The sequence below is a fragment of the Salmo salar genome, chromosome 01 (assembly GCF_965601325.2).
Source record: "Salmo salar chromosome 01, fSalSal1, whole genome shotgun sequence".
NCBI lineage: Eukaryota > Metazoa > Chordata > Actinopteri > Salmoniformes > Salmonidae > Salmo > Salmo salar.
In genome coordinates, this window is record NC_138291.1 from 47,038,875 (window position 1) to 47,055,986 (window position 17,112).

At 42.5% G+C, this 17,112-nt stretch overlaps 1 protein-coding gene across 1 annotated transcript in view; it reads right to left on the reverse strand.

Moving 5' to 3' along the window:
• The window catches only part of nrxn3a (neurexin 3a), a 430,381-nt gene that overhangs the window by 401,563 nt on the left and 11,706 nt on the right, over positions 1-17,112 (reverse strand). Inside the window, exons 2-4 of the mRNA XM_082974861.1 lie at positions 9,500-10,768; positions 1,830-1,850; positions 1,388-1,417 (exon numbers count right to left, since the gene is read on the reverse strand). Coding sequence (XP_082830987.1) covers positions 1,388-1,417; positions 1,830-1,850; positions 9,500-10,205 — 757 coding nt within the window. The 5' untranslated portion in view covers positions 10,206-10,768. The remainder of the gene's footprint in view (positions 1-1,387; positions 1,418-1,829; positions 1,851-9,499; positions 10,769-17,112) is intronic.

Here is a 17,112-nt window from a genome sequence, read left to right on the forward strand (position 1 = left end):
CAACACAGTACTCCAGTGACAAACTTAAAAACGACCACATCTATCAAAGTCTCTCTCTCTCCTCATTCATCTTTCCCCCACTCCATCTCACTCTCTCTCCCCCTCACCTACAGTATTTCTCTCTCCGCTCCCTTTCCTGTCTATCTCACAAAAGGAGTGTATTTGAAAGATATTGCAGCGTCACGTCATATCTTGTAATTGCATCATTCACCCAAGGACATTTCATCACGGAGACAATTAAAATGTCAGTCCGACATTACATTGTACTGTAGATATGAAAAGCAGATTATCATGTCCTAATCCATGGACTCCACCGCAGACAATGGAGGGAGAAAGTGGAAAACATCATTCCTGAACATCCTTGCAAATCTCTCCCAGCCTATAGTCATCAAACTGAGAGACTTTCTCCCCAATCTCATTCCGTTGATAATCCAGTACTCAAAACATCTATAGCAGATCATTCCTGAATTCCATTTCCTCTTAGTACACTTACGATATATTCCTAACGACAGCACCACACACTCCCTCCCTCACTTAGACTCAGTGAGCACTCTGTTTTCCTGCTTCAATTAAGGATAATTTAATTAATTTGCCTAATCCAAGCACCCTTGGTGAGCTGCCATTAGGCAGGAAACGCTAAACAGAGAGAGGTAAACACAATACAACAACACACAGAAACACACGTCACACCAGGGGAGTGTTTTATTTCACACTCCAGCCCGCTGTTATCACACACATCAAGGAATTAGACAAAAGCGTAAATACCCTTGTTTTTGCACACAGAGGAACACATTTTAAAGAGCATACGGTATTTTACATGACACTCACTCAATCTAGCCCAGGGTTTCTTAAAGCGAGGGTAAGAGAAAGACTGATCTGTACCTTTGCTTTTAGCTAGGGAGAGGCGAGGAGGAGAGAGGTCGTAGAAGAGAGAAGGTAGTGTATCCACAGCGGAAGAGGAGGAGAGAAAAACCAACAGTGAATAGTTTGACACGGGAGAGTGCTTGATGAGTGGAGAACACAAGTTAATATATGTATATTAATATATGCATATCATTCATATCAATACACAGTAGCACATAGGCACTGTGGTATAATCAGACTTCAGTCCTTCACACACCAAACACACACACACCAGGCAGTACCGTAAGCCTATGTTAGTCAGTGCATGCAAAAACACACATTTCTTAGATTGCAAAAATACTTAATCTACTGTTTTTTATGTACTACTGTAACACTGTTATTAACATTACATATAGAGGAAAAAGTGCATTTGTCATCTGAAGAGAAAATCTTCAAAACATCCCAACAAACATGCACACAGCACACAACCACACAGCACACAACCACACGGAAATGATGGTGGTTAGAAAGAAGAGAGGCATACCTTGCTCCGCCATCATCATATGTGAAAATCCTTGAGGGAAGGAATGATTGACAGAAAGAAGGAGGAAAAAAGAGATAGAGAGAGCACTTCAGAACCTAAATTCCAATACTTTGTCGGTACAGTATTGTGATGTCCCATATTTTCCCATAAAAGAAAGCATGGCATCAGACCCACAGACAAACAAGCTTCCCACAGCTAAGGGAAAGCTTCCGTAGTAGGACTAGAGTAGTTGAACTAAAGAAGTAGCAGAGGTAACAGGGCTGACATCTTTGTAGGAACATTTTGGTTATGAAGACATGACTGCCCCAAAAAAATGTAAATAGAGTTTCCATCCAAAAAAAAATGTCATCTTTTTATTTCTATCATGCATAACAAGTGTCCAATGAGCCTAACTTATTTTGCGTTATTTCTAAGATGAGATGGTTTTCCTCTGAACACTTACCTGGAATATTATTGTTGACCTCTGGACTCACCGCGGCAGAAAATAAGAAGCAAAATAACAAAAAGGAAAAGAGAGAGGGAACGAGTTCCACAATTAGAAACACTCTTTTTGCATTTGCATGGAACCTATCATGCAAACCTAACACCATACACAGACAGTACACTGTGTATGTACAGTACCATCGGAAAGTAAGCAGACCCCTTGACTTTTTCCACACTTCGTTACGTTACAGCCTTATTCTAAACAGGTGCATCCTGTTTCCATTGATCATCCTTGAGATGTTTCTACAACTTGATTGGAGTCCACCTGTGGAAAATGAAATTGATTGGACATGATTTGGAAAGGCACACACCTGTCTATATAAGGTCCTACAGTTGGCAGTGCATGTCAGAGCAAAAACCAAGCCATGAGGTCGAAGGAATTGTCTGTCGAGCTCCGAGACACGATTGGGGGAAGGGTACCAAAACATTTCTGCAGCATTGAAGTTTCCCAAGAACACAGTGGCCTACACCATTCTTCAATAGAAGAAGTTTGGAACCACAAAGACTCTTCCTTGAGCTGGCCGCCCGGCCAAACTGAGAAATCGGGGGAGAAGGGCTTTGGTCAGGGAGGTGACCAAGAACCTGATGGTCAGTCTGACAGAGCTCTAGAGTTCCTCTGTGGAAATGGGAGAGCCTTCAAGAAGGACAACCATCTCTGCAGCACTCCACCAATTAGGCCTTTATGGTAGAGTGGCCAGATCCATCAGATCCATCCAAGCACTCCTCAATAAAAGGCACATGACAACCAGCTTGGAGTTTGCCATAAGGCGCCTAAAGACTCTCAGACCATGAGAAACAAGATTCTCTGGTCTGTTGAAACCAAGATTGAACTCTTTGGTCTGAATGCCAAGCGTCACTTCTAGAGGAAACCTGGCACCATCCTTACGGTGAAGCATGGTGGTGGCAGCATCATGCTGTGGGGATGTTTTTCAGTGGCAGGGACTGGGAGACTAGTCAGGATCGAGGCAAATATGAACGGAGCAACGTACAGAGAGATCCTTGACAAAAACCTGCTCCAGAGCACTCAGGATCTCAGACTGGGGCGAAGGTTCACCTTCCAACAGGACAATGACCCTAAGCACACAGCTAAGACAACGCAGGAGTGTCGTTGAGCGGCCCAGCCAGAGCCCGGACTTGCACGTGATCGAACATCTGTGGAGAGACCTGAAAATAGCTGTGGAGCAACGCTCCCCATCCAACCTGACAGAGCTTGAGAGGATCTGCAGAGAAGAATGGGAAAAACTCCCCAAATACAGGTGTACCTAAGCTTGTAGCGTCATACCCAAGAAGACGCGAGGCTGTTGTAGCTGCCAAAGGAAGCTACCATTTTTTAGATATTAGCAACATGTTCTATAATCCTGTTTTTGCTGTGTCATTATGGGGTATTGTGTGCAGAGTGATGAAGAAAAAAACAATTTAATACATTTTAGAATAAGGCTGTAACCTAACAAAATGTGGACAAAGTCAAGGGGTCTGAATACTTTCCGTAGGCACTGTATATAGTGAGAGTATAGCACAGTCAAATATATTACATTGAAGTGAATATATTGTTGTAAGAGAACATCATTGTCATCATCTCATCTGTCCTATCCTGCGAAAAAGGGAATCAGATCACCAGAACACCGCTTGATCCCCAAAAACACATTCTGAAAAACATTGAGGAAGCATGATATCTTCATTCAGCTTCAGTCACACAAACAGGTAAACACACTCACACACACAAAGACACATACACAAACTCAGCTGGGACATAAATCCAAGCTGGTGGAAGCCCCAGTTCCCTGTAAGCAGGTTGTGAATTTATGATGTAAGCGATTAGAGCAGTAGTAGAGGGGAGGCCCTGTCCATACTCTTTGTTCTAGCCCTTTGGTTCTCTCTCACTGCAAACACAAACCCACCAAACAGAGAGTTTCCTATTAGAATACCTCATACTGAGGAAGGCTTAAAGTTCAGAGCGTTTTTTTTTTTTAACACGTCTGTGCATGTCATGACAAACCTTTGACTTAAGCCAGGCGTACGTACGCTACACGATTTCGGCCTCGATTTAGCTGTCCCAGACAGGTTTTTGAGATCGGAAACAAAATCCCCAAGTCGTTGCCTACTCGGGGAACGCGGCCGTCACCGAGGCTCGTTTAATGTGAGCGGGTCAGAGATGCAATCTGAGGGCTACAAATCCTGTCTTGGAGCCATCCCAGACGTCCGGATATTTTCAAACATGTTTGATTTTATTGACACAAAATCTGCAATGTTTTTGTAGTGCGAGATGTGCGATGACAAGGTTGGAGAATGGTGATCCGCAGTAGCCAATGAGAGCTCACCAGAGAAGCCAGTGAGATGATGACCCATCACCCAGAATGTGTGTAGGCTCTCGAGCAAGCGTCAAATCGACCTCTGAAGCAATGTTATTCAATTCAAAATGTATTAGCTACTCTCTATGGCAAGTGTGAATGTCTGACTGGAGAGTGTAAATATCTGACTGCGGATGTTTTGCGCCACAGACAGCTCGTTCTAACTACGTTATCAATCTAACCGCATAATTTCGCGAGACAGCGTCATATTGAGAATCCTCACGACCAATTGAAGAATATTGTAGTGTGTGGCACCACGGTGTAGGCATGACAATAAATGACAGGAAAGACGTTTGTTTAATGTATCCAAAACCTATCCAAATGTAGCATGCATTGGTCAGAAAACCGCTTCACATTTGACAAATCACCGGTTTTTGCTCATGTTACATTCTACAATACCTTCCTAAAATACCTCTAATCTTTTGTGACAACTGATGCGTCCTCACCTTCAGTGTCGAACTGCATGTAACTGTGTTGACAGTCATTGATTTACAAGTTATTTTGCATGCAGAACATCCCCGGGCAATAATCTGTAGCCGAGTCAAACTGGCACTGAGCTCAGCTTCGCATGGTAACCAACGCGAGATAGGCGGCCTGCTCCTGATCTTGCACATCAAATGCTACAATGGCTTGCATGATATTACGCTTTATTAGTTAAGTGACATCCTATGTCATTTGCTAGGTTATTGTTCTCTATACGCTGTTGAACACGGTGTTTTACTGGAATAAAAGTAAGCTACAGGAGACAACTTTCATCTGGCTATACCTGCTGAACGGGGCTTACAATATACATATTTTTTAGGTTAAGTTTCACCATCAGCAATAGTTTTGATTGTTTTGCTTTAAACAATCAGTGTGTGACGACAGACGCTGGGAGACGAGAAGCAAGTATAGGGAGTGAATATTTAATAAATAACCGACATGAAACAAAACAAGGACAGCATCTGGACAAGGGAAACAAAACAACATTAATGCTGACACGGGATGAAACTGAGGAATGGACAGATATAGGGGAGGCAATCAATAAGTGATGGAGTCCAGGTGAGTCCAATGAAGCGCTGATGCGCGTAACGATGGTGACAGGTGTGCGTAATGATGGGCCGCCTGGCGCCCTCGAGCACCAGAGAGGTGGAGCGGGAGCAGGCGTGACACTGTGTATATGGTTAAGTTGATCATTTCATAACGAGGAAAGCAATCACTTTTGCAAGGCGCACTGCATGGCCGAAGCGAGAGGAGAAGAGAAGATCAGTCTGTAAAAACTTACAACACCATAGACGTCTATAATTTACACACACACACACATCAGCTCAGAAAGGCCCAGCTCAGAGAGGCCCAGCTCAGAGAGGCCCAGCTCAGAGAGGCCCAGCTCAGAAAGGCCCAGCTCAGAGAGGCCCAGCTCAGAGAGGCCCAGCTCAGAAAGGCCCAGCTCATGAGCTCCATCAGCAGCAGATTTTAATTTAGAATTGAAAATCAATGTGTTTAAGCAACAAAATTTAGTGGATCGAATCGTATCGCATCAAACCGAATCGCATCAATTTGTTCTCTAATCAAACCGAATCGCACCGAATCAATTCAAACTAAAACGCTCATGGCCCTTGTTTTAAATTATTTAAAGATTATTGTCATATTGTTTTTTTAAATCCCTACTCATGGGCCCAGAGAACCCTCACCCAGGTAGGGTTTTAAAGCTTGGGCATTGGGTTGGGCATGGGTTGGTACCCTGGCACTAAATCCAGACTCTTCACTAAATCCTGGGGCTTTCAATACCAGGCCAGCGCCGAGACAAGCCAGGACCAATAAACAGAGCTGGGGTATGAGCAGAGACAACAGCAGCAGGAACTTGGTTTCACTTTAGCATGTCGAGGGCAAAATAGAAACGAAGGGACTGTTCATGTACTTTTGCCATCGCTGACGTATCTTTTTCCATTGTTTCCTAATTGAAACCTTAAAAATATAATACTTAGAAAACTATTAAGATTGGTTCTTTCCCACCAATGTGCCCCAGTGTAAGTCTGCTGATTAGCCTGACCACAGGCAGTGATTAGGGAAGGAAATGAACACCAGTCTAATTGAGTTGGTCGCCATTAAAGTCTTTCAGTGGGCAGCAATCAGAGATCTATTAAACATTCATTTAAACGATTTCACTAGCCAGTTATTAGATATGTATTAGAGATGTAAAAGTTAAATTCAAGCGATTCTACCGGACAGTTATTAGACTTGTATTAGGTATTAATTTAGTCACCGAGCAAATTCCATCTGCCTGAACATAAGACAAGCTGTTCAAACGGTGTGTGTGCATTTGTATTTGTGCGTGTGTGCATGTTCAATGTAATCTCCTTTAAATCTCCTCTTCAGATGGGGTCCTCTAGTATTGTCTCGTATCAATAGAGTGTTGAAGCCCACAATGTGACCTCCTGGCAGTGGCATTTAAATGGCTCAGTCCCAAGAGAGGACACGGGGGAATTGAGGAATTAGCCAGATTAGTAAGAAGAAGGGTATGTGGACGGTGTGATAATGTGGTCTGTGTGTGTGTGTGTCTCCCTCTTCATTTAGCTTTTCTTCTGTTTTTTTTTTATCTGACCTACTTTTACGCTGACAGATTATTTACACTGTATTGCTTTGTTTTTTTTTACCAGTGAACACACACACAATGTATATGCATACACACACACACACACACATCTGTCTAGTGAACAGGTTGGTATAGCCCTGTATACTTCAAAATATCTGTTTACTTTTCATTATTCATTGAACAATAATGTAGCAGTTACTTTAACATAAGCCGCTACCTTTAAACAAATGCCTTGTGGGAAAGCCAAACATCTGAAAACAGATTGACGTTCTTACTACTGCAGTTCAGCAGGGCTTTAACAAACGTGTATCTATTTATTTATCACTCTTCAAATTAAATAAACAGCCTCATAATTCCCCTCCACTGGAAAAGTCAATACCTGAGGTGAACTGAGGTGAGTGGCTATTTTTCATACAGTAGGATTCTTAAAGGGAAGGCCTACAGTAGAAAACTTAAAGGGATGGCTGAGAGCCATCCTTCATACAGTATAGTATTTATTATTTCAGAAAGATGCAAAACTCTGCCACTATCTGATTATTGCCTGAATTTTGTTCAAATTAGGAACAAACTAAGCAGTAAACAGCTGGCAAACACACACAAACACAAATATACCATCCCACACACACACAACACCATCCAAATTAGATGACAGATTGAGTGTTGAGTGTTGCCAAACTCTTATTATTATTACTAGGATGATAATCCCAGATTACTGTACTAGCGTAGTCTAGGTGCTTCAGCAAACCATGTTACAGGCAGACAGAGTACAGTACGGCCGTTGCAGAGCGGAACATACGCTGCGGCCATGGCAATGGTCATTTGAGCCATCTGCCCCGCCTGGGGAAGTGTCAGGTGTCTGTTGCCGTGCCTACGGCAGTCACCAGACTGTGTGTACAGTACACCACACACAGCAGGTCTGTCCACATGTTAGCTCCTTTTTTTCATTTGAGGAAATAGGCCTACTGTGTACAAATCTTTGGTTTTAGCGACAAGTTTTACTAGCTTACTAGTCGTTTATTACAACCATATAACATGTACTTATTTTATTGTGAAAGCAGCGTGTCTTTGTAGGTCTACCGCAAAGCTGTTAAGTGTAAGAAAGTGGGTGAGTGTGTGTGTAGACTGTATTTATGTTTGTCTGAGTGTAGATTCCGTATTTTTACGATCCAGCGGCTGTATATTTAAAGCGGCAGTACATTGGCGTGACATCCACATAAATACAGCTCGACCCCAGTAAACAGCGTTATTTATTTTAGGATTGTCTGAACTCCTTGTTCACTGCCCGGCACAACACAGGGCTGGTCGACACACACACACGCACACAAACACATGTCCAACCACTGACTAAGCCCCCTATCAGAGTGGGTCTATAGCGTCTCTAGCTAGCGATAGCTCTATGGGTCTTTCTGATAGAGACGCAACACTCAGACATGCTCCTAGGGTTTTAAACATTGCCGATAACATATAGGTCAGCCATTTTCTTTTCTTGCTCCCTTTGGTGAGGATGTGTCCACAGTGAGAGAAAACCAGTCGCCAGGGCTTGACACACACGCTGTCACACACGCTGTCACACACGCTGTCATACTTCCTCACCCAGTCGACTGAATAGCTTCAATTCAACCAAAGCAGCTTAACGTTCATCAAGACAAGACAGAGGAAAAACATGTCCTGACATAAAAACAAGGTACATTCCAGATTCACTGCCGTTATGCTCTGTAAACCTAGCCTACTAAAGTGACAGGCAAAGAAATAAGAGAATATTAGAAACAGTATTTTATACTTTTTATACTTTAGATTTTCTCACAGGAATGTAAAGGAAAGGGAAAAGGCTGGAGTTGTTAATTGTTTTCTGATTACACACCCCCAGAGAATCCTGAAGAGTTCCTATAGCTGCAATATCAGGATTGTTGTAAGAGGCCAGATTCAATTCCAATGTAGTTTAAAATAGATCAAAATGTATATTTTATTTCAGCAGAAAGAAACAGCAAATGAACTGACATTACCTCAGTATATTATAAATGCATGACCACATTGCATACAGTATCTAACAATTGAAAGAAAGAAAACCCTCTACCCAAACCCTCTGCAATAAAGCAGATAACATGCACTCTCCCTTTACAAATAAAAAGGCCTTTCTTATGCTCCTTCTAAGAAATCGTAAGAATAAAAAAACCTAACCAAAAGGTTTTTTTTATAAAAAATCAATTTGGGGTCTAACCAATACCAGCTGTGGAGGAAGAAGAGAGAGATGGAGGTTGTGATTGAATCAAAGCAGTTCCAGAATGCTCTGCAACACAAAAGGATGTGATTTTAACACCTGTCATCGCATGATTGGTAAAGAAAAGGGCTCAGGAGGCCCCCGTTCTCTCTATAGGCGTCCTTATCAGTCCCTGCAGGGAGGTCCCATTAACCTGCACCTTGGTGGCTAACCGTGTCGCTAACCACGCTTAGATCAGCACTCTTCTTTTCCAACCACACAGGGACAACATACACTGAGTCTAAGAGAGACGACTTAGTAAACCGCAAAAATGCTTCAAATTAGGTCAGTGAAGCCTCTGGAATAACATGAAAATGATCTATTGATTAAGGAAAGACAAAAAGGTGAAATTAAATGAGTAAAATCTGTGTTGTTAAAAGTGAACATAAGGCTATGCACAAATGTAGACATTCAGGAACAGTAAAGGAAATACAAAATGTATAAAATCTTACCTTCATTGCAGAAGCGGCCCTTGTATTCTGTTTTGGAGCAGTCGCACATGGGTTCCCCATCCACCACGGTGCAGCTCCCACTGTTCTCACACGGGTTCTCCGTACAGCGCCCCTCCGACTCCAGACGAACCCTCAAGCTGCTGAGGAGAACCGGTTCCGTGTTCCCGTACTTCAGATCTGAGATTGTTCCTCTGAAGGGTGGGGCATCACGTGCCGTGGGCAGCGTGAGTGCTGACATACGGATGTCCAGCGGCACGCCACCCAGGAACAGATCGCTAACAATTTTCATGTGCTGGCGGCTACCTCCAGTGGGCCGCACCTCGTCCGCCTTGACCTGGCCGTCCAGCCCCAGCACCGTCCGCAGGCCGTAGCGGCTCAGTGTGGCAAAGTGCCAGCTGCTGTCATTGACCCGCTTGTCGGACACCACGGCGGTCTCGGCGCAGTCGATGCTGAAGCGCAGCTGCAGCTTGCCCTCCACGACCATCAGCTGCAGGAAGTCGCAATAGCCACTGTCGTCGAAGTAGAGCAGCAGTGCCGTGGACACGTCTGTCTTGAACTGGAAGCTGAGGTCGCTACGCGTGCTGGCGTCCCAGCGGAGGTAGCGGGCCCACTGGCCGGGGGCCCCGGTGAACTCCAGGCTCAGACACACACCCAGGAGGGCCGAGAGCAACAGCTGCAGCCTCGCAGACAAGCCCAGCACATCCATGGTCAACAAGGAGGAGGAAGAGGACGAAGGAGTTTATATTCCTGAAAGCTTAGATAGCATTGGATTTGATTTAAAAGTCTTAGAGTAAGTATCCAATACTAGAGGGAGTATCCACAGTTGTATCCAAAAGTGTACTCAGATATGTTTGACACTGCTGAGAGATTTAATACAAAATCAGCAGGGAGTAGGGTGGTAGTTGGAATAACAGTCGTAGGTAGGCTAAGTAACAGTCGTAGGCCATGCACATGAGTAAACTATCCAATCGCTGAGAAGCTATGGACAGTAGGTAGAATTGCAGATGCCTTTCCTCCTAGATAAAGAAAGGAGGAGGTAGAGAGAGGAAAAGGGGAGAAGAGTCAAAACTAGTTTCTCCTTCTGTTGGGAAGGAAAGTTTGACCTTTGTAATCCTTTAAAGTCCAAAGAGATTGCGATGGGTAATCATGGCGTAAGGTCCGATTGGACTTGCTCTTCTGGTTGTCAGGGGGACCGGGACGTCCTTCTTCATGTTGCCTGCTGGAATTTGTAGTTCACAGGGGAGCCTCTGGATCTCCTCAGTTCCATCACTGTCAGAAACAGGAAGCATAGGAATTACACACAGCACACACAACATTGATTTTCAGACAATCTGAAAAAAAAACCCAGTGGTTTTCAGACACATATTGATATTTTACAACAGGCCTTTTTCCCCCTCACTACTACTTCAGCAAGAGGACTCATCTTTATTAATTTCACATACATTTGTCCAAAATTCTACTGATGGTCATTCTGAGTCTTTTTGGTGAGCAGGATCATTTAGCTATGGTCATGTTAAAAAGCAGTTTATTTGACTCCCAAATGGTTCTTCATTCAAAATGTTTGAGAATCGACCTAAAACCATGAAAAAAATTGTAAAAATTGTAATGTAAAGCCTAGTGCTGAGCGATTAGTGCTTTTTGAGGTCGGTTCAGATTTGGTTCGATTATAAAAAAGTATCACTGTTTTTTAGACATTAAATGCACTATGCATTACAGATGTCGGATTTTAACTTGATCACTTTTTTGTTGCAGATAATTTTCCTGATGCATCAGGAAATTCAAATGAGCCTTGTGATTGGCTAAAATTAGCAGTTAATTTTCTCTTCATGTGGGGGCAATCGAGTCATTGGGATTAGGGCTGCTATCTTAAAATAATGTTCTCTCTCATGCGCTCTCTCTCAAACGATATAGGCCTAGGTCCCATTACTGCAACATTCAAATGTACAGAAATGTATCTGAAATGCAGCTATACACATCAACAACCATCATTTTATATAGCTTAATAACACAAGATAGATACTGGTCTCCAATAAGCTACGACATACAAAGGTCGAGTGTATCGTAAGGTTTATGTTCGTGGCCTGGGTGGGCTAGCGGTTAGGGACGCTTCCGTCAGTGTGCAGATAGGCCTATGGTGTCCGCGTGGGTTTGATTTTGCCCCCAAGCCCTTTTGGCACAAATAACACAGTCTCCCAAATGACTTGATGTAGTTAACATTTCAAATATGGACAGTCCAGGATTATTTTACCCCTGATCTTGATAAACTTCGAGGCTGCATGGCTTCACCCAGGTGGGTGCAACACGTTTTTTCAGAGGAGTTTACCAAGGAGTCCACAACTGAGGAGGGCAAGAGGTGGCGTGACCTCTGACTTGTTTCCCTCCCGGATCTGACCATCATTTACCCCCTGCTCAACCCTTCAGCTGGGCTCAGTCGGAAGAGATGTAGACTGCACAGGCGAGGAAGGTGCGTATGGAGAGCGGATCGGACACAGGATGTGGCCTGTTGGACTTGCACCTGCCTCTGTGTATGACCGTGGAAGATTTTCCACCCAGAACTGTCAATAGGCTAACAAATGTTTTGTTTTGATGTTTTAAGGGCGTCTTTGAGATTATTACTATAATGAAAAGTGCTATAAAAATTCTATCTATTAATATTATTATTATATAACATTAATAATAAATGACCATACCGGACACTTTTGGATAACATAAATAGTGAACAAATAAAATATTAACACAGCAACATTAGTTTCCATTCATACAAAGTGTCAGGTAAATTGCCACAGTAGATTTGCAATGGTAAACAAGGAAATGCTTTATTTCTATTGTACAGAATGAGTGTCAAATAGATAAATCGCCCTTAGTCTGTTCAAAAAGGACTATGTTGTTCCGATGACAATATCAACCGGAGGGCGAACATATGGGGCGGCAGGTAGCCTAGTGGTTAGAGTGTAGAGGCGGCAGGTAGCCTAGTGGTTAGAGTGTAGAGGCGGCAGGTAGCCTAGTGGTTAGAGTGTAGAGGCGGCAGGTAGCCTAGTGGTTAGAGTGTGGAGGCGGCAGGTAGCCTAGTGGTTAGAATGTGGAGGCGGCAGGTAGCCTAGTGGTTAGAATGTGGAGGCGGCAGGTAGCCTAGTGGTTAGAATGTGGAGGCGGCAGGTAGCCTAGTGGTTAGAATGTGAAGGCGGCAGGTAGCCTAGTGGTTAGAATGTGAAGGCGGCAGGTAGCCTAGTGGTTAGTGTGTAGAGGCGGCAGGTAGCCTAGTGATTAGAGTGTTGGACTAGTAACCAAAAGGTTGCAAGATCAAAACCCTGAGCTGACAAGGTAAAAATCTGTCGTTCTGCCCCTGAACAAGGCAGTCAACCCACTGTTCCTAGGCTGTCATTGAAAATAAGAGTTTGTTCTTCACTGACTTGCCTAGTTAAATAAAGGTTAAAAAATAAAATCTTGACAGAATTTGGTTGCAAGCAGGACTAAGGCAGAGACGAAGTGAGTGGGCTCACTCTTGCCAAAATAAGCTCTAACCACTAGGCTACCTGTGTTTCTATGGGCTTAATATGCAGACCTAAGCTTGTCACCTGCCTTCCTGCCTGTGGGTTGACTCCCATTGTTAGGGTGGAGACATGAGCATCTTGTCACTATATACAGATTTCTGACTAAGGAAGCACAACATAATCTTTTAGGGAGCAGTATAGGTGACCAGTAATGGTTCCAATGGAGATCAGCTGTGCAGGTGAATTTAGCGCATATTGATGGTTTAACGAGACAACAATTGACGGTAATCTAGTGCCATCAATGGTTGCAATAGGCCCCTTGTTATTTGATTATATTCCAATAGGCTACTATTAGCCTATCAATAATCACATAATAATAGGTGTGAAAACCAATAATCTACTGTTTGTTTTTCCCTGGCTAAATTGATGAGTTGATTTGATAAACAATCAACCTTCCTCCAGAGTCAATGATCGCCAACAATTTATAGTTAGGCTATGAATAATTTGCAGAGGTGGGTAGAGTACTGAAAACCTGTATTTAAGTTAAAGTACTGTTACTTAGATTGTAATTTACTCAAGTTAAATTAGCCTTAAGTACATAAGTAAGAGTAACAAAGTATCCAGTAAGAAAACTACTTCAGTACTAGTTACAAATTTAGTTTGGTTATTTTTTTTTTACAACTTATGGTAAACTGTGACCGACAAACAAAAAGGACAACAACTTAGTGTAATTGATTTGACATTAATTTAATATTAAAGCCTGCCAGCACTATCTTGCAGATGTCCCCCAGCACAGGTACTCACCAATGAAGACTGACATCTAACAAAGTACGTTGGCTGTACAATTTAATCTACGGTCATTCAATGTTGACTTAATATCAATGTCAACAATTTCATAAAAAGGTATATGGTACTCGAGACATTGGAACATTTTTACAATTTCAATAGCATTAATGAACATTTATTTCACAATATCATTTCAAGTACATGTGATGTTGAATGCATACTATACTGAACAAATATAAAAATGCAACATACAACAATTTCAAAGATTTTACCGAGTTAAAGTTCATATAAGGAAATCAGTCAATTGAAATAAATGCATTACGCCCTAATCTATAGATTTCATGACTGGGAATACAGATATCCATCTGCTGGTCACACAGATACCTTTAAAAAAAAGGTAGGGATGTGGATCAGAAAACCAGTCAGTATCTGGTGTGACCACTATTTGACTCATGCAGCGCGAGTTGATCAGGCTGTTGATTGTGGCCTGTGGCATGTTGTCCTACTCCTCTTAAATGGGTGTGCGAAGTGCTGGATATTGGCGGGAACTGGAACACGCTGTTGTACACGTCAATCCAGAGCATTCAAAACATTCTCAATTGGTGGCACGTCTGGTGAGTATGCATGCCATGGAAGAACTGGGGCATTATCAGCTTCCAGGAATTGTGTACAGATCCTTGCGACATGGGGCCATACATATCATGCTGAAACATGATGGCGGATGAATGGCACGTCATTGAGCCTCAGGATCTCGTCATGTTAATATATTATAACATGAATGAAAATGACATATATGGATGTTGCCAAAAAAAATATTGGTAAATGTTGAATTAATATGGAAATGACTAAAAGTAACTCCACTACATGTAACTGTTATTCTTACAGTTATTCTTTCAAATTGCCATTGATAAAATGCAATTGCGTTCGTCGTCCGTAGCTTATTTCTGCCAGTACCATAATCCCACTGGCACTCTGTTCACAACGTTGACATCAGCAAACTGCTCACCCACACGACACCATACACGTGATATGCAGTTGTGAGGTCGGTTGGACGTACTGCCAAATTCTCTAAAACGACGTTGGTAGCGAAATGAACATTCAATTCTCTGGCAACAGCTCTGGTGAACATTCCTGCAGTCAGCATGCCAATTGCATGGTCCCTCAAAACTTGAGATGTCTGTGGCATTGTGTTGTGTGAAAAAACTACACATTTTAGAGGGGCCTTTTATTGTCCCCAGCACAAGGGACACCTTTGTAATGATCATGCTGTTTAATCAGCTTCTTGATATGCCACACCTGTCAGATGGATGGATTATCTTGGCAAAGTAGAAATGCTCACTAACAGGGATGTAAACAAGTTTGTGCAGAACATTTTAGAGCTTTTTTTGCCTGTGGATAATTTCTGGGATGTTTTATTTCAGCTCATGAAACATGGGACCAACACTTTACATGTTGCGTTTATATTTTTGATCAGTGTAGTTAGCTATTGCCAAACCCATCTGATTAATATGTTCACTCTTCATGCCAATGACAAAGTGGCTTGTTGGCCAACAAACAGAGATCCTATGGGGAGCTAAAAACAGGAGATTCAACTTTTTCTGAAAGATTATTACTGGGTTAGCCATAGCCATTTTATTTTGCACGTTTTTTTTCAACACCAGAATTATATCTTAGAAATACTTACCTTACTCTAGAAATATATAATATTACAAAGGCAGAAGGTAATGAAGTGCAACTTAACTCTAATCGCATCTAGCTAAGAGCCTAAGAACCAGAATATCCTCAGGAGTGCAATACGCTGTGGTGAAGATAAAACTCGGTTTGATGGACAACTTTGAGATCCGAAGGACTTAGATAAGAGTTTTGATGACAAGCTATTTTTAATACATTACATTGGTTAAGGGTTAAGGGGTTGTGAATCGTTCATACAGACGTAAAGGGTAACCAATAGTATCGATTCATATAAAAAAATATATGTAAATCACCAAATTTGGTTAGGAGGTTTTCACCCGACAGCGAAGATAGATCTATGTAACTGAGGTGATTTGGTCAAATGTAACGGAGTAAAAAGTAAGTTACTTCCTTCAGAAATGACTTGAGTAAGAACACAAGTAAAATAGTCGTTTCTCCGAAAACTGAAAGGGCAGTAGTAGACCGGATTCAAACGCATGCCTGGTCTTGCACATGTGTGCCATTGTCAGCGGTTGTACTGGCTGGACCACACAGGCACTGAGATAACCATGAATGTATGTTGCCTATTGGTGGCCTTGAACATATAATAAAACAATTGATGTAATAAATATGGATTTTTCTTAACAAAAATTACATCTAACCCCTACAAATAGGGTCCATTTAATCCCCATAAGAATTCACACGAGACGTGCTTTAACCTGCAAGTAGCCTACACAGGCTACTTGAACTAACCCCAGTGGACCTGAAGTTTAAGTTATTGTAGCCTACAAACACCGCTTCCATCTGCCCCCTGGCGACGATTCTACATATTTCTTGCTCACCAAGCAAGGAGTTTTTTTTATGGAGGTCAATGAGAGAGTGTCGAATTTGGTAAACCAAAAATGGAATGGCTTATTTGATCGAATAGACATTTTGTAATGGTTAGGTTGTTAGGAGTGTACTTGATATAACTGGAACATGTGACATCCCGGCAACCTATTGAAAGATTACTTCATATCGAAGTTGTGCCTGGTCGTCACTAGTTGCCATAAAGTCATAAACCCGCCTATTTCTACAATTTATCTTCTTTAAATGTGATTTTAAACCTAACCCTATCCTAAAGTTAATTTTGTCTTTGTGGCTGTGGTAACTAGTGGAAACCGCTGTGCCTGTTGTTCACACGCGTATCTGCCCTCTCATTGGTTAGAATGGTTCAACCTGATCTTGCCTCCTCCTGACTGCCTTCCATTTTTGAAGACATGTATTTTCATTGTTATAGGGCCACTAGAGTATCTGGTCAATATAATCAAAGATTACGGATTTACTGACAAGAGGTTACCTAGCCAGCTACACTTTCAAACAAAGTCAACAACGCAGCCACTGCTAGCTAGCCTACTTCACCAGCCAGCAGTACTGTATCATTTTAATCACTTTAGTCAATAAGACTTTTGCAACGTAAGCTTAACTTTCTGAACATTCGAGACGTGTGGTCCACTTGTCATTCCAATCTCCTTTGCATTAGCGTAGCCTCTTCTGTAGCCTGTCAACTATGTGTCTGCCTATCCCTGTTCTCTCCCCTCTGCACAGGCCATACAAACGCTTCACACCGCGTGGCCGCTGCCACTCTAACCTGGTGGTCCCAGCGCGCACGACCCACGTGGAGTT